Source organism: Sminthopsis crassicaudata, chromosome 2 (genome assembly GCF_048593235.1).
Source record: "Sminthopsis crassicaudata isolate SCR6 chromosome 2, ASM4859323v1, whole genome shotgun sequence".
Lineage (NCBI taxonomy): Eukaryota > Metazoa > Chordata > Mammalia > Dasyuromorphia > Dasyuridae > Sminthopsis > Sminthopsis crassicaudata.
In genome coordinates, this window is record NC_133618.1 from 26721934 (window position 1) to 26740505 (window position 18572).

General features: G+C 37.2%; 1 protein-coding gene across 1 annotated transcript in view; it reads left to right on the forward strand.

Moving 5' to 3' along the window:
- ZNF638 (zinc finger protein 638) overlaps positions 1–6473 on the forward strand; it is a 140458-nt gene extending 133985 nt beyond the window's left edge. Inside the window, 1 exon segment of the mRNA XM_074285532.1 lies at positions 4335–6473. Within this exon segment, the coding sequence (XP_074141633.1) occupies positions 4335–4397 (63 nt within the window). The 3' untranslated portion in view covers positions 4398–6473.
- The last annotated feature ends 12099 nt before the right edge of the window (positions 6474–18572 follow it).

Here is an 18572-nt window from a genome sequence, read left to right on the forward strand (position 1 = left end):
GTACAGCATGTGGAACATAGTTAAATCTTTTTTAGCATTTTACTGATTTATTTTACCTGTTCTGGCTCTAGAAGATCTGCAGGGCTTAGCCCCAGAAAAAATTCAAGGGTATGCTCCTCCTTACTATTTAGGATATGAAGTATACACTAAGGTGCTTAAGTACAAAAATTCCTTAAGAACAGAGAAGTTGGACACCTTAAATTACTTTCAGAAATTGATAGGAGATATCCAATGGATGTGTCCAGTGTTGGGCTTAACTACCTATCACTTAACAGCTTTTGTATGACATTTTAAGGGAAGACAGTGCTTTGGACTCACTACACCAGCTTACAAAAGAAGCTCAAGAGGCTTTGAGAGAAGTTGAACTGGTTTTAGCCAATGTGGTTGAAAGAGTCACTCAAAAAGCCTTGGAAATAACAGTTTTGTATGAAAGAGGCACCCACAGCAGTCCTTCATCAAGGAGACAGTGTGATAGAGTGGGTCAATCTCCCAGCACAACCAGAACAAAGCCTTACTCCTTACCCAGTGTTTATGGCTAGAATCTTATAGGCCATTAAGAGAGTAGGACAGTTATCTGGGACAAGACCTGACAAGACATACACCTTTTATACTAATGCACAAATTAATGTATGCTGTGAAACCATCCCAGAATGGCAAATTTTATTAGCCATGGCTCCAAATTTTACACATGGGTCTTCATTAAAGATAACCCGGCTATACATAATTGGCAATGGATTTTTGAAGAAAAGGTTTCTAAAGTTCCTCTTAAAGGACCACCTATCTTTACAGATGCATCCAAACATAACATTTGTGTTGTTTACTCTGATGACTTAACTATAGAGTAGTCAGAACTCCTTTTCAGTCTACTTAGCAGAATGAATTGTATGCAGTCATTATAGCTCTTATTATCCAGGAGATGTAAATATGGTATCTGATTCGGCCTATTCAGTAGGTGTGGTATAAAGAATTGCCACAGCCCAAATAAAATTTGTATCCTCCAATATATATCAGCTCTTTAAGGAACTTCAAGAGCAAGTGAGAAAGCATACAAGTAAGATTTATATTTTGCATGTCCACTCTCATAGTGGACTTCCAGGTCTTATTTTTTATTATCAGGCTGCTCCAGCTTTATGTTTGCAATTTGGGATAACAGAAGAGGAAGCTGGGAGCATGGTAAAAGCCTGTCCAGATTGCCTTCCTTTCCACGCTCCTACCCTCCCTCCAGAGAAGAACCCTCGTGGTTTGAGACCCAATGAAATTTGGCAAATGGACATTACTCATGTTAAGAGGCAGAGCATCCATGTAACCATGGATAAACATTCTCAATTCCTGGTGGCTTTACTACAATCTGGGGTAACTGGCATGTGATCAGCCATCTATCATTTTTCCATTGCGGGAGTCCCACGTGCACTTAAGATACTTAATGGACCAGCTTATACATCATCTGCCTTTCGATCCTTCTGCATTGAATTTGGCATTGCCTGTTCCACTGGTATCCCATATAACCCTACGAGCCAAGCCATTATTGGACAGGCTATTCGTACCCTAAAGACACTCATGTCTAAACAAGAAAAGAGAGCGTTGGGGTTTGCACAACCCTCCACCCGACTCATGCAGGCTCAAGAGCACTCTCTCCACAGTAATGTGGAAGGGCTTAGATGGCCTCTACAAGGGCTCAGGTTGGGTCAGGGTTTGGGGATCCCGTTATGCTCTTGTCATTCCAGATACAGATCCAATGGCAGAGGAAGGGATACCAACCAGGAACATCCATGACCTTGGAAATCAAAAAGAAAAAGACCCAATGTCAGCAGCCCTTAAGATGCTGATAACAGCCATGTCCCTTCTGACCATGACACCAAAAACAGTGAACACAACACCAGTAATGATAGTGAACACAACACCAGTAAAGACGGTGGACACACCAGTAAAAATGGCAAACACCAACACCAGTAAAAATGGCAAACACCAACACCAGTAAAAATGGCAAACACAACACCAGTAAAAATGGTGGACACACCAGTAAAAATGGCAAACACACCACCAGTAAAGAAGGCGAACACAACACCAGTAAAAATGGCAAACACAACATCAGTGTAGCAGCTGAATTGGGACTGCCCTGGTTGATGCATGGGTACCTAGAGACTGACAGAACTAGACAGTGGACTTGGGTACTTCTCCCTGGGCCTCCTGCTATTCATATGGTGGCCTGGGGAGAGGCTTAACTCTGTTTTCGACTTGTAGACAATGCCTTTAAACTAGCGGATTGAACACCATGTTATCTTTTCTTGGTTTGGGCCCCTATTGGACTTAGTTCTTACTGTTTTACTTTTGTTTGCCTTTGTTTTGTTTTTATACAGCTTGTAATCTCATTAATTAAGCAGCCTGTTATTTATGTTAAAGTTACTTTGATGTGATGAAGTGTCCCCACTAACCAAGCAGAGATAGTTGTAAGGGTCCGAGAGGAACCTCACATAGTGTAAGAGGGAGTAAAGAGGCTTTGATGCCTGAGGCACCTGGATGTGATCTCTGCAGCTAGTAAAGATCGCTTGTGAATGGGAGCTCTGGCTGCATTGAGAACGCATCATCAACGGGAGATGTCTCCTCCTCTTACGTGCATAGACCCTATATAAGTAGTGGGAGTTTGGGAAAGTGCAGGATGTGTTCACATGGAATAAAGACCGGAGCTCACAAGCCACTGTGTTTGGGCGTTCTGTTGAACATAGAACCACTACACAAAGAGGCAGTGGCCAAAGATCTCTGAAGGCCTGGGATTAGGCAAAACTGACAATCAGTAACTGCCAAGGGGGAGATTACAGTTGCATGTTTTTTGAAAAAAATTTAAATTAATTTCTTTTTAACTTCACTAATTTTCTTCAGTATCCCTCTTCCTCTCAGAAAGCCACCCCAGATGACAGCAAAAGAAAGGGGAAAAAATTGATGAGTATCTGAAAAGTCTATTGTATAACAATAATTTATTGGAAAAGTCTGAAAATCTGTCCATTATGTGTAGTTGTTATGGACTTTACATGTTTTCAAAGGCATGGGGTGGAACTATATTCTTATACATCTTATTTTGAACCCTGCTTTTGTTATTTGCAACATTTGCTTTCTTAGATCTGCATGTTTTGGCATATGTGTGTATTTTTGTGGTGGCTAAGAATTGGAAATTGAGGGGGAAGCTAGGTGGCGCAGTGGATAGAGCACCAATCTTGAATTCAGGAGGACCCAAGTTCAAATCTGGTCTCAGACACTTAACACTTCCTAGCTGTGTGACCCTGGGCAAGTCACTTAACCCCAGCCTTAAAAAAAAAAAAAAAAAAAAATTGGAAATTGAAGGGATGAAGTAGATAAACAAACTTGGTGTAAAGGATTGTAATGGAATATTATTGTGCTATGAAAAATGACAAACTGTGTGGCTTTAGAAAAACCTAGGAAGACTTATGAACCAATGCATAGTGAAGAGAAGGAAAACATATACAATAATAGCCATATTAATTGAAGAACTGTGAATGACTTAGTTCTTCTCAGAAATACTATGTTCCAAGACAATCCCAAAGAACTGCTTCCAGAGAAAGAAGTGATATTATCTGAATACAATTTAAAACATGCTATTCTTTACTTTCTTTCCTTTTTTTTTTTTTTTTTTTTTAATTTGAGTCTAATGACTATGGAAATGTTTCACGTAGTTGCACATGTATAGCCTATATCTGATTGCTTACCATCTCAGGGAAGGAGAGAGGCCTAAATCTTAAAAACTAAGGAACAAAAAGAAAGTGCTTCTATTTGCTTTTTGATGTATATGGGGGCTTTCTTACTACTAATAATAGGGTATAAGCCTAGTAATCTCTTAGTTACAGGATATGAACATTTGAGTAATTCAAAATTACTTTTCAAAATAGTCTGCTGATTCACAGTTTGCAACAGGAATGTTATAAAGTGTGTATCTTCCCCAAATCCTGCCAATGTTGGACACTCCCATTTTTTGGTCATTTTTGCCAACTTTGTAGGATGTGAGGTAATTTGTCATTTTGATTTTAAATATTGTTAATGATTGGGAGCATTTATTCATGTGGTTGTTAGTGGTGCATATCTGAGAACTGTTTTATATCTTTTGACCACTTAATATTTTGGGGAATGACCTATATAATATAATTCAGATCATACATACATTTAGCCTTCATTGTGTAATATGTGTAAGTTGTTGATCTAAGCACACACACACACACACACACACACACACACACACACACAATCTTTGTTTGGATGGATTCCAAGAGGGAAAGGAAAAAATTCTAATGAATTTTTTTTTTTTTTTAACATTTTTTTCAAAACAGAAATTCATGGCCAGGCAAAAAGAAAAAGAACGGAAAGAGGCTGAAGAGAAAAGCTCCAGGTGATCAGGAGAAGAATTCATTAAGAATTCATTTAGGGTCCAGTTGATTTTATGTATTTTGTTATCACTTAATTTGTAACTTTGTTTCAGAAGCAGATATTCATGTTGTACAAATTTCTGATTGCACTTGATGTAGAAAGGACTGTTGGGGGTGGGGGGAGGTGTGGGAGGGGGAGTATGATGGGTTTGATTTTTATATCAAATCATCTGGCCTGGAGAAAACATCTTTTACATACAAGTGTTGAAATAAATGTTGCTACTGTATATTTAACAGCACCTACTTGTGTTTGTTGTTTATTGCTAAGGATCTTTCTGTGATTGCTGTGTCTTAAAGAATTTTCTTGACTGACAATCTTGTGAGTCATCGTGGTAACATTTAGTGTCCTGTTTTCGGAAAATGACTGTACTTTATCCATTTCTTTGGACCTGTGGTGTCAGATTTCTTCATGGGTTAGACTAATTGGTCTATTAGGGTAATAGTCACCTGAATATCTGTCCTAACTTGGTATGTGACATTGTCCACCTCTAATAGTTTCACTTGTTTTTTAGTATCATGGTGTTTAGTTTGGGCATAAGGTGACTGTTTATTTTTTGCATTGAATCTTAACTGTTAACCTTTGGTCAGCTCAGAATTTTTGAGACCTACATTTTAAGTAGTTCTCTCAAAATGGGTATTTATTTTGTTAAAACACAATTTTTTTGGGGGGGGGTCAAGTCAACTCAGATTTTTCTCGTCTGGAAATATCTGTTATATTTTACCAAGGCCCAGTTACATGACACATAAACTAGCCAGTCAGTGTTTGTTATCAGTTCAGAGGATAAAGGGAGACAGCTTGTTGCCAGCCTATTTACAATGTTACTTTTGATGGGTATCAAAATGATCATACTTGTTAAATATGAAGTTATAAAAATATAGTAATGGCACATTTATCAAACAGGGAATAAGCTGTTCACATCAATTAATTTCCCTGATTTAAATGTCCTTTTTTATTTTTTTAAAAAAATATGGGAGTAGTTATTTGTAAAATGTATTCCATATTTTCCTGACTTAGAGTGTATTGAGCTCAATTTAGTCTTTTCCTGATTACTTAGGTTTTCAGGATAAGCATAAATTATTCTGTTCTTGAACATAATGTTTATACTTATATTGTAAAGTTGATGAGACCTTGGAAGTGATTTTATTGCATTTTTACATTCTACTTTGAAGTGTGATTGTTTATTTGAGTTGGGAAACTAACCAGAGTTATCTCTTTAACTAGAATATCAATTTTTAGAGCAATGAGTGTATCTTATTGTGTCTCTCACTTTATATTGCATTGCAGCTAACAGTAACCTTTGCCCCAGAATGAGTAACCATGAGAGATGGTAACTTCAGAAAGCATTTAGTGAATGCTCTCTCTGCCCTCAGTACTTTACAGATCTTATGGAAAGATGTCTATCAAATTAATTTAGATCACCTAGGTTATTAAGTATAAGAGTAGATGGTACAGATAGAATAAAGTTAAAGGATAAGTAGGAGCAGGTTTACAGCTAATTAAGGGATGCTTGGGTGTAAAAGGGAATAGGTGCCAAGCATTTATTACCACCCACTATGTGTAAGGCACTAGTTAGTATTAAGGGGAATTGAGAAAAACTGATAGAAGGTAGGATTTTAATTGGGAAGCCAAGATAGTGTAGATGAGGATAAGAATTTCAGGCATGGGGACAGCTGGTGAAAATGCTTGGAGTTAGGAGGTGAAGTGTATTGTGCAAAGAACTTCAAGACAGCCATTGCTGCTAGATCACAGAGTAAGATTTAAGACTAGAAAAGTAGGAAAAGAATTGGTGAGTTTAATCTTGACCGAAGTGGGATGGACCTAGAAGACAATGGCATCAGTGAAAATACAAGCAGGGTGATGAGCATGTCTAGGTCAGAGGTGCCCCATTTTTGGATTTTTTTTTTTAATTCTAAACTTAACACTTTAGATTGAACATTTCCACATAAAGGAGAGCAGAAAATGAGGCTTGTACTTGAAATGACAAATTTATTACTACTTGTTTTTCCTTTAAGTGTATAATAAATTCAACCTGTAACTTTCAAGGCTATCCTGTTTGTTTTTCCTTCTGGTTTTCCATCATTTCTCTAATATGCATTTTAAATTCGTGCTTGAGCAATAAAAGGTCCATGTAAAGAAGTCAAGAGTCTAGATTAACAGGATTAAGTAAATAGATAACCACAGAAGGGGCATTATGATGGGGGAGACCAACAGCCAAGGTGGTGGAATGGGAGGAAGCAGTGATAGGCAGCTTTGCCAGACACTGACCCTCCAGCCTGGAAGCCACAGCTCAGCCCTTCCTTTCTCCATCCCCAGAGGAGGGAGAGATGTGAGACTGGGACAAGAGCAAGGCTTCAACAGGGTCATTTCGGTTCTGATTCCTAAGATCTCGGTTCCTGGGCACAGGGGCCTGGAGGCTATCACTCAGCCCAAGAAGGTGCTCTCCAAGCCAGATCTCCATGAAGAATAGGATCACCTTCTGACCCCAGCAATAATAAAATTGTTTAAACAGACCTAGACCATCTAAGGCTGAGTTAGTAGCAGCTAGAATACAGAGCCTCATTCTGGGAAATAAAATAGGAAAGATAGCTAAGTCAAAGGGCTGCTGTCTTGCTGTACACGTAGGTGACCAATACGGATTTATGTTCACTCATCTCCATCTTCATGAGCCCATGAGATTTTCTTGGCAAAAATGCAGGTCCTCCTATAAAACATCGCAGCTACTATTTGAGATCATATTTGAACTCGGGTCTTAGGACTCCAGGCCCAGCACTCTCACTGAGCCATCTTAGCTAGCTCATTTGTATTGTTCCTTAGACTTAATAAAGTTTGCTTCCTTAGCAAATAGAGAAAAACCTCAATGATGATTGACTTGGTCCCTAATCTTTGTGACTATCAGCTTTTGAGACTTGCCAGAGGTAAGATATCAGGAAAGGATTATCTTTATGTTACTACTACTGAAAGGGAGATTGGTCACCATGCACAAATCTGATCACCATGCCCTTAGGAGATGGGCTCAGACTGCCTGCTTACCTGCCCAAGCTGGAGGTGGGAGCCAACACTGTTTTACCCAGCAGGGAAGGTGAATCCTGTTAGATCTGGTACCTGAATTTTGGCTTTTCAGAGGCGATCCTTATTAAGGCTGGTGATGGATCAAAGATCAAAGTGTGCTGGAATTTTATCGATGTGAAATTTCAGGAGAAATCACTGATTAGATCCAGCCCATTTTCAAGTTGCTTCCATCAGGAAGCTTTAGGGTTTCATGGTGTAAGATGGGCAGTGGTGCCAGGATCCTCAGGGGCAGCCTTTGTGGATGAGAAGAAAGCTGGACCTGTAACCCGGCTCCCCACACAACTAAACTTGGGGGTGTGGTAGATAAAATCGGATGTCTGCTGAATGAATGTTCCCGTGAGGTTTCTGCAGATTAGTGGATAGCCTGTTGAAGGCTTTCAAAAAAAAGTAGTGTTACTGCGCTCTTCTCAACAAGTCCATACCATGCACTCAGGATTCCTTAGAAAACTGGCTCCTCTTCAAGGACCGGAACACTTTTTTTTACACAGCTACATTTCTTCCATGAGTAAAAGGTGTATAAACTTTCAGTTTCTAAAATTGACTTTTCATGACTTTTTTTTTTTTTTTTAACCAAAATCTTCAATGTTTTTATGGAGACCATGTTATATCACTTTTTGATTTCTCTTCCGGTGTCCCCTTTCCCCAAAATCCATTTATAAGCTTCAAAAAATCTTATCCTTCATAAAAATTGTAGCAAAGTATGAAGTACTGTGGTTTGTGAAAAAGAAAAATTGGAAATCAAGTTTGTTTATGAAGGAGCTGTTTGGGGTGAAGCAACGGAAGGGGAGTCCAGAGAGGAGGCCAACGTGAGTCCTCAATTTTGTTCTCTGGACTCATTCCCAGTGCCAAGAAGATGCTGTTTTGGGAACAAGATGAGATCAGAGACTTGAGAAATCTGCTTTACACTTTGCTCTTGTAGTCTGGAGTTTAGACTAAAACTTTATTTTTATGGAATTTTAAAGGTTTTTTTGTTTTTCATATGTATTTTAAAAAGAGAAACTTATGTCAATGATAGGGATGCTTAAAAAACAAACTTGGAAGAGAGAAATAATACCAAAATAGCCATAAATTATAGACTTGGGAAAAGAACAGCTTAGAAAAGATTATTTTTCAAGTAATAGGCTCCTTAAAAATAAGAATGAACCAAAAAAAGCCCATTATTCCCAGAGACAAGAGGAAATGAAGAAAAAACAAAGTTAAAAGACTGAAAAATAGATTGCCATAGGAAAAAATGACTTGAATGTACTGAAAGCCATCACCAAAATTTGGATTGCCCTGGATCACTGAATCACTGAACCACTGAGAAGAACCGAGTCTTTCATAGTTGGTCATTCCATGTTCTTGCTGGTATTGTGTGCTGGTATCCCTAGTTCTGCTTGTTTTGCTCACCATCAGTCTGTGAATCTTTCCAAGCCTTTTTTAAAATCATCTTGTTCATCATTTTTAGAGAACAATAATATCCCGTCACCTTCATATACCACAACTTATTCAGCCATTCAGCCATTGGACTTCTACTCATTTTCTAATTCTTTGTTACCACAAAAAGCTTCTACAAACACACAAAAATTGCTTTTTAAAAAGTTGCTCATCAAAAGAACAAAATTCATAAGATGATCAAGTATTTTACTAAGTGCCTCCTATTTTTCAGGCTTTGGCTAAGTTCTAGGAATACAAAGAAATGGAAAAATAGTTCTGCTCTCAAGAAGCTCACAGTCTAATGAGGGGAAAACACCCAACTGCCAAAACCTCTACAGGATAATTATCCTGTATTCTGAGATTCTCACAACTAAGACCAGGACAAGCATTTTGGTTGAGACGTTAAGGAAGTGAAAAGGCAGTGGTGAGGGAGAATTCCAAATGTGGAGGTAGGAGCCGGAGTGTGTTATGTGATAAACAGCAAAGAATCCATTATTTCTGGATTACAGAGTACATACAGAAAAGTAAGGGTGAAGGCAGGCTGCTGAGACTAGAAAGATAAGAAAGGCCAACTTATAAGCCTTTAAAAATCAAAACAGGATTTTATATTTGTTTCTAGAAATAATAGAGGATGGGGTTTACTGAATGAATGATGTGGAGGAACACCATCAGATTTGCACTTGGAGAAAAATTAGTAGCTAAGAAAGGATGGACTAGAGTGGGTAGAAGTTGGTGGCAGTGTCAGAGGAGAGAAAATGGGGTGCACACAAAAGGTCAGAAGGGAGAAAAAGGTAAATGTGCATTAATATTTTTCCACTAGTCTAGACAGTCGATAGGACAATAAACCCAGATTTAGAATGCTTAACAATTTTTGAAGAGTATCGATACTGAAAACTTGACAATCAGCTCTTGAGAAATGGTTCCAGCATAACCATTTCTGTGGAAAATGGAGATGCAATCTAGCCAAGAATGTCTATGGTGAGCATTGTGATTCAGAAAATAAGAGGGCCAAGAACATGCATCAGAACCAGAAAACACTTGCAGGTCCAGTGAATGGGCTGAATTTTTGCAGAGTTGAAATAGGTTCTGACATCTGTTGCTTGCTACTCAATTCACTGTCACAGACAGTGAATGGTGGCATTCCAAGATAGGAGGCATAAGCTCTAGGCTCCATAGGAACAAGGAAACAACTGTGTGGCTCTCACCCAGGAATAAATCAGGGACTACAGTTCCAGCTTCCAGCACGTCAAACCTGCAGCAGAACGACCAGATCGGGAAACCCAAACAAAAGTGGAGCCTGTAATTCTCCCACTCTAAGCTAGCAAAACTTTGTAGCTGCCTGGGGGCTGCTTCCAGCAATAGTCTAATGGAACTCCATTCAGGGCAGACCCACAGGTGTGTTGCTCAGATCCAAACATGTCAAGGTTTTTTGGAACAGTCCATAAGGGTAGGTAGCACTTGGCTCTGCATAAAACCACTTTGGGAACATTGAATGCTTCCAGGTCTCTGAGTTGTGTTTGACATCCTGCAATATTACCTACCTGTGACAATCTATATCCCAGGAAAACAGTAGCAGGACCAAAAGAGAGCCCAAGCTCAGTCCTTTCCCTCTAGAAGTGCACAGAACCTGACTCTAACAAAGTTAGGAAATAGTTTGGGAGAATGAGCAAATAAATAAATAAATAAAAAGAATCGCACCATTAAAAAAAAAAAAAAAAAAATTGAAAATTATTCAAAAACAACCACAAGCCATGTCTCAAAAGAAAAATACATTTTAGGCCCAAGTTCTTGAATTCTTGAAAGAGATAAAGCAAATGTTTAAAAAGTTTAAAATTTTTAAATAAATAAAATGGCAGTGCAAGGATGGGGAGGGAGAATGGAAAAGAAATGACAGCTATGAAAAAAAAAAGAATTGGAAATAGAATTAGCAGGTACAAAACCCTATCTAAGCAACAAAGTCTATGAAAATTTAAATGGACCAAATAGAAGTCAATGATTCATAAATGGCAATTCATTAAAGGCAAAAGATAAAAGAAATAAAGAAAATATGAGATATAGCTTAAACAACTCACCTGAAAAAAAAATTTAGGAATCATTGAACTGCTTGAAAGCCTCAAACTAGGTCTCATAGACATTAAAGTCAACATTTTCAAAACTGAATTCATTTCCCCAAAAGTCTTCCCCATTCTTGCTTGAGAAAGAAATATTCTTCTGCCTTCATTTCTTCATCTATAAGACTACAATAGATTTTCCAGTTACTCAAGTATCTCGATCTGTTAGCTTTCCCTTCAATTATATTATTGTTTATATTGCTGTTTTGGTACTACCTAGCTCATTCTTCATTATTTCAATCAACCAAGTATTAAGCATCTACTATGCACCAAATTAAGCACCTATTAAGCACAAAAAACTATGCTATACATTGGCATACAAATACAATGAAAGAATCTCTACTCTCAAGGAGATTGTATTCTAAGATCTACTACTATAACAAGAACACATAAATATAAACTGAATGAATATAAAGTTGTTAACTACAAGGTAGTTTGAGATACCAGAAAAACTTCATGTAGAGAATGGGACTTGAGCTTTATCTTAAAAGAAGAGAGGAATTCTCTTAGGCATTTCAGCCACAGATCACAGTGTTTACCAAGACACAGAAATGGGAGATGGAACAGAGAGAAAGTCAGAATGTGGAAGGAAGAGTATTTTACAATGAGGTTGGGAAGATGGATTGAAATCAGGGGCTAAAGAGCTTTAAAAGTCAAACTGAGAACATATTTAATTCTGGAAACAATGGAGGACTTTGATGGTTAATAAATATGGAAATGAGATGTTTAAATCTTCATGTTGCAAGAATCTATAGTTTCCACTTCTCCTTTTCTTTCTTTGCATATCTCTCTCCCTCCCCCTCCCCTTTCCATCCCTCTCTTCCTTCCTCGTTCCTTCCCTCCCTCTTTCTCAAACACACATTCATATGCCCAAAGTAGGGAATAAGGTTCTTTGAACAAAAAAGGCTACCTTTAGCCATCTTTATCTCAGATCAAGCAAAATCAAAAATTGATCTAATTAAGAGATAAGGAAGGGAACTATATCTTGCTAACAGGTAGCATAGATAATGAAGCAATATCAATACTAAATATATATATGCACCAAGTGGTATAGCATCTAACTTCCTAAAGGAGAAATTAAGAGAGTTGCAAGAAGAAATAGACAGTAAAACTATAATAGAGATCTCAACCTTACACTCTCAGAATTAGGTAAATCAAACCACAAAACAAATAAGAAAGAAGTTAAAGAGGTAAATAGAATATTAGAAAGATTAGGTATGATAGATCTTTGGAGAAAACTGAATGCAGACAGAAAGGAGTGTCCTTTCTTCTCAGTAGTTCATGGAACCTATACAAAAATTGACCGTATATTAGGACACAGAGACCTCAAAATTAAATGCAGAAAGGCAGAAATAGTAAATGCTTTTTTTTTTTTTTTTTTCAGATCACAATGCAATAAAAACTACATTCAACAAAAAGCTAGGGAAAAATAGACCAAAAATAATTGGAACTAAATAATCTCATCCTAAAAAATGAATGGGTGAAACAGTAAATCATAGGCACAATAATTTCACCCAAGAGATTGATAATAATGAGACAACATACCAAAATTTGTGGGATGCAGCCAAAGTGGTAATAAGGGGAATTATATATCTCTAGAGGCTTACTTGCATAAAATAAAGAGAAGATCAATTAATTGGGCTTGAAACTTAAAAAGCTAGAAAAAGAGCAAATTAAAAATCCCCAATCAAATACTAAACTTGAAATTCTAAAAATAAAAGGAGAAATTAATAAAATACTATTATACTATTAGCATTCTTTGTTAGAATTCTTACAAGGTGCTAAGTTAGTGGAACTGATAGAGTCAATGGTTGTTTAGCAGGGTGCTTAACAGTTCTCTAGATGTACTTAGTACTTATTAGAGTTCCACAAAATTCACACCTTTAAGAGAGCATATATAAGCTAGGAGCCTCGACCAGGATGCACTTCGGGAGATTCACAAGCCAGACCAGGCAGTCGGGCAGAATGAAAGAAGACAGAGAAGTGGTGGCAGGCTGTCCTGTGGAGAATACTGAAACCAAGATCCGGAAGGCCTCCAGAAAACTAGCTGAGCCCCAAGTGAAGGAGATAAGATTTTGACAGAGACAATAAAAGATTTGGACTTTAACTCCTGGCTGCATTTGGGGTGAATACACTGAACAGAAACGAAGGCTGCTTCCAGAAGCCCCCCAAGAAACCTGCTCCCAGAAAACATTACATTTTAGAGAAGAACATTACAATGCTTGACTATATCAATAACCAAATTAACAAAAACCATATGATCATCTCAATAGATGCAGAAAAAGCATTTGATAAAATCCAACATCTATTCCTATTAAAAATACTAGAGAGTGTAGGAATAAATGGACTTTTCTTTAAAATAATCAGTAGCATCTATTTCAAACCATCAGTAAGCATCATATGTAATGGGGATAAACTGGAACCATTCCCAATAAGATTACGAGTGAAACAAGGTTGCCCACTATCACCATTACTATTCAATATTATATTAGAAATGCTAGCTTCAGCAATAAGAGTTGATAAAGAGATTAAAGAAATTAGAGTAGGTAATGAGGAAACCAAATTATTAGTCTTTGCAGATGATATGATGGTATACTTAGAGAACCCCAGAGATTCTACTAAAAAGTTATTAGAAATAATCCACAACTTTAGCAAAGTTGTAGGATACAAAATCAATCCACATAAATCTCAACATTCTTATATATCACTAACAAAATCCAACAGCAAGAGATATAAAGAGAAATTCCATTTAAAGTAAGTGCCAATAGTATAAAATATTTAGGAATCTATCTGCCAAAGGAAAGTCAGGAACTATATGAGCAAAACTACAAAACACTTTCCACACAAATAAAGACAGATTTAACCAACTGGAAAAAATATTAAGTGCTCCTGGATAGGGCAAGCAAATATAAAAAAGATGACAATACTACCTAATTATTTATTTAGTGCTATATCAATCAGACTCCTAAAAAACTATTTTAATGATCTAGAAAAAATAATAACAAAATTCATCTGGAAGGACAAAAGGTCAAGACTTTCAAGGGAACTAATGAAAAAAAAAAATCAAATGAAGATGGCCTAGCTGTACCAGATCTAAAAATGTATCACAAAGCAGCGGTCACCAAAATCATTTGGTATGGGCTAAGAAATAGACTAGTTGATCAGTGGAATAGGACAAAATAGTCAATAACTTTAATAATCTAGTGTTTAACAAACCCAAAGGTCCCAGCTTTTGGGATAAGAATTCACTGTTTGACAAAAACTGCTGGGAAAATTGGAAATGAGTATGGTAGAAACTAGGCATTGACCCACACTTAACAACATACACCAAGATAAGGTCAAAATGGGTTCATGACCTAGGCATAAAGAATGAGATTATAAATAAATTAGAAGAACAATTAGTTTACCTTTCAGACCTGTGGAGGAGGAAGGAATTTGTGACCAAAGAAGAACTAGAGATCATTATTGATCACAAAATAGAAAATTTTGATTATATTAAGTTAGTTTGTACAAACAAAACTAATGCAGCCAAGATTAGAAGGGAAGCGATAAACTGGGAAAACATTTTTACAGTCAAAAGTTCTGATAAAGGCCTCATTTCCAAAATATATAAAGAATTGACTAATTTATAAGAAATCAAGCTATTCTCCAATTGATAAATTATCAAAGGATATGAACAAACAGTTTTCAGATAAAGAGATTGAAACTATTTCTAGCCATATGAAAAGATGTTCCAAATCATTATTGATCAGAGAGATGTAAATTAAGACAATTCTGAGATACCACTACACACCTGTCAGATTGGCTAAGATGACAGGAACAAATAATGATGAATGTTGGAGGGGATGTGGGAAAAGTGGGACACTGATACATTGTTGATGGAATTGTGAATGCATCCAACCATTCTGGAGAGCAATTTGGAACTATGCTCAAAAAGTTATCAAACTGTGCATACCCTTTGATCCAGCAGTGCTACTACTGGGCTTATATCCCAAAGAAATACTAAAGAAGGGAAAGGGACCTGTATGTGCCAAAATGTTTGTGGCAGTTCTTTTCGTAGTGGCTAGAAACTGGAAAATGAATGGATGTCCATCAATTGGAGAATGGTTGGGTAAATTATGATATATGAAGGTTATGGAATATTATTGCTCTATAAGAAATGACCAGCAGGAGGAATACAGAGAGGCTTGGAGAGACTTACATCAACTGATGCTGAGTAAAATGAGCAGAACCAGGAGATCACTGTACACTTCAATAACGATACTGTATGAAGATGTATTCTGATGGAAGTGAATATCTTCAACATAAAGAAGATCCAACTCACTTCCAGTTGATCAATGATGGACAGAAACAGCTACACCCCGAGAAGGAACACAAGGAATTGAATGTAAACTGTTTGTACTACTGTCTTTCTACCCAGGTTACTTATACCTTTGGAATCCAATTTTTACCGTGCAACTAGAAAATTGGTTTTACACACATATATTGTATCTAGGTTATATTGTAACACATTTAATATGTATGGGATTGCCTGTCATCTAGGGGAGGGAGTACAGGGAGAGGGGGAAAATTTGGAAAAAAAGAATATAAGGGATAATGTAAAAAAAAAATAAAAAATTACTAATGCATATGTACTGTCAAAAATTATAATTATAAAATTAATTTTAAAAAAAGTTATCAAACTGTGCATACCCTTTGATCCAGCAGGGTCATTCCTGAGTTTATACCCCAAAGAGATCTTAAAGGAGGGAAAGGGAGGGAGAGGGACCCACATGTGTAAAAATGTTTATGGCAACCCTCTTTGTAGTGACTAGAAACTGGAAATTGAATGGAAGCCCACCAGTTGGAGAATGGCTGAGTAATTCTGGTATATGAATGTTATGGAATATTATTGTTCTGTAAGAAATGACCAGCAGGAGGATTTCAGAGAGGCAGGAAGAGACTCACATGAACTGATGCTGAGTGAAATGAGCAGAACCAGGAGATCTTTATATCTGGCAGCAAGACTATATGAGGATCAATTCTGACAGACGTAGCTCTTCTCAACTGTGAGATGATTCAAACCAATTCTAATTGTTCAGTAATGAAGAGAACCATCTACACCCAGAGAGAGGACTGTGGGAACTGAATGTGGACCACAACATAACATTTTCAATCTTTTCTTTGTTGTTGTTGTTGTTGTTGTTGTTGTTGTTGTTGTTGTTGTTGTTGTTGTTGTTGTTGTTGTTGTTCTTCTTCTTCTTCTTCTTCTTCTTCTTCTTCTTCTTCTTCTTCTTCTTCTTCTTCTTCTCCTTCTTCTACTGGTTTGGCTTGATTTTTCTTGTGCGGCACAATAATTGTATAAATATGTACTCATATATTGGATTTAACATATACTTTTACCAGGTTTAACATATATTGGGGTACTTGCCATCTAGGGGAGGGCATGGGGGAAAGGAGGGAAATTTGGAAAACAAGATTTTGCAAGGAGTAATGTTAAAGAATTATCCATGCACATGTTTTGAAAAATAAATAAAAACCTCTAATAATTTTTTTTAAAAAATCTATTTAGCTTAAATAAAAAAAATCAGTAAGTTTCTAACCCACCCCCAAGTCTCACTGTCAGCCCTCCTAGCACACAAACACTCCACAACACAGCACAGCAGAATTTCACATATGGCTGCCATCTCCATTTAAAAGGAGGTGACTGGGGGAGAGACTTTTTGGGTTCCAATTATGTTTTGAGTTTTGAGTTTCTACCATGTCATCAGTTAAACTGAGAGAAAAGAAAACAGCTTCTGTCTTACGTGAACCTTACCTGCAAAACCAGTCTCCTGGTAATTGTGCAGAGGCACTTTAGTTACCAAAGGCTTTCCAAAAGAGCTTATCCCCATGAGGTATTAGGTACCAGGAGTGTCAGCACCTGACCATTCTCAAACTGAAGCAGGTTCACTTTACTTTTCCTACTTGTGAAAGAGAGAAATCACTTTTTTTGCAGTACATAAATAACATAAAATATTGGAGCAGAAGGCCTTTTTTGATTTTGGGGTTTCTGTAACAACATTATTAGTTGTTTAGGGCCTTATATGATACTAGGTTGGATGGATGAGAAGGCCATTTAAGCATATATTTCTCCTGTGATCCTGTAGCCACCCAGTGTGGTAGGCAATGTCTGTTGTTTCCATTTAACAGAAGAAACTGAGGCTGATAGTGAGAGGTGAAGTGATTAGCTGATCAGTCAACTAATGTTAGAGATGAGATTCAACCTCAATCTCTCCTGAGTCCGTTTAATGGTCTCCATTCCACACTCCCTGTCAGCTAACCTGTGCCTGTCCATTTTATCTGAGGAAATACAGGAGATAATTTTGTCAAAGGCCTCATTGAAACCTAAGGATCCTATGTTATTTCCTTGATTTTCTTTCTTTTTTTTATTATTATAGCTTTTTTTATTTACAAGATATATGTATGGGTACTTTTTCAGCATTGACAATTGCAAAACCTTTTGTTCCAATTTTTCCCCTCCTTCCTCCCACCCCAAGATGGCAGGTTGACCAATACATGTTACATATGTTAAAGTATATGTTAAATACAATATATGTATACATGTCCAAACAGTTATTTTGCTCTATAAAAAGAATCAGGCTTTGAAATAGGGTACAATTAGCCTGTGAAGGAAATAAAAAATGCAGGCGGACAAAAATAGAGGGATTAGGAATTCTATGTAGTGATTCATAGGCATCTCCCAGAGTTCTTTCTCTGGGTGTAGCTGGTTCAGTTCATTACTGCTCTATTGGAACTGATTTGGTTCATCTCGTTGAAGAGGGCCACGTCCATCAGAATTGATCCTCATACAGTATTGTTGTTGAAGTATACAACCTGGTCCTGCTCATTTCACTCAGCATCAGTTCCTGTAAGTCTCTCCAGGTCTCTCTGAAATCATCCTGTTGGTCATTTCTTACAGAACAATAATATTCCATAACATTCATATACCACAATTTATTCAGCCATTCTCCAATTGATGGGCATCCACTCAGTTTCCAGTTTCTGGCCACTACAAAGAGGTATCCTTGATTTTCAATCCAAAAAGGCAATGAGATTAATCATCACAGTCTATTGTTGATGAAGCCATGTTAGTTTTTAGTGATTGCTGCTTCTTTTGGTAAATGTCTCAATCCATTCTTTTAAAATAATAATATCTTCTATAATGTTTTCAGGAATTAAAAATTAAGCCAACTTGATTATTCAGGGCAACATTTGTCCTCTTCCAATGTAACAATTATATGCGACAGTTCTTATATATGCAATATCCAAGAAAATAATGCAGCTGGCCCTGATAACCTGATCTCGTTGAGACCAGCCAGCTGCTCTCCCCCATCTTCTCCCTTCCCTTTCATCTCTCTAATCTTTTTTGTTCTGTCCTTTTGAGCCCGTGAGAAGCATCATCATTCATCCTTCTGTCTTTACAACCAACTGTCCAGATCTGTCTATATCTATTTATATAATCTATCCAGATCTATCTATCCATGCATCCATCAGTCTGTCTATTCATCTATCCATTTATCTATC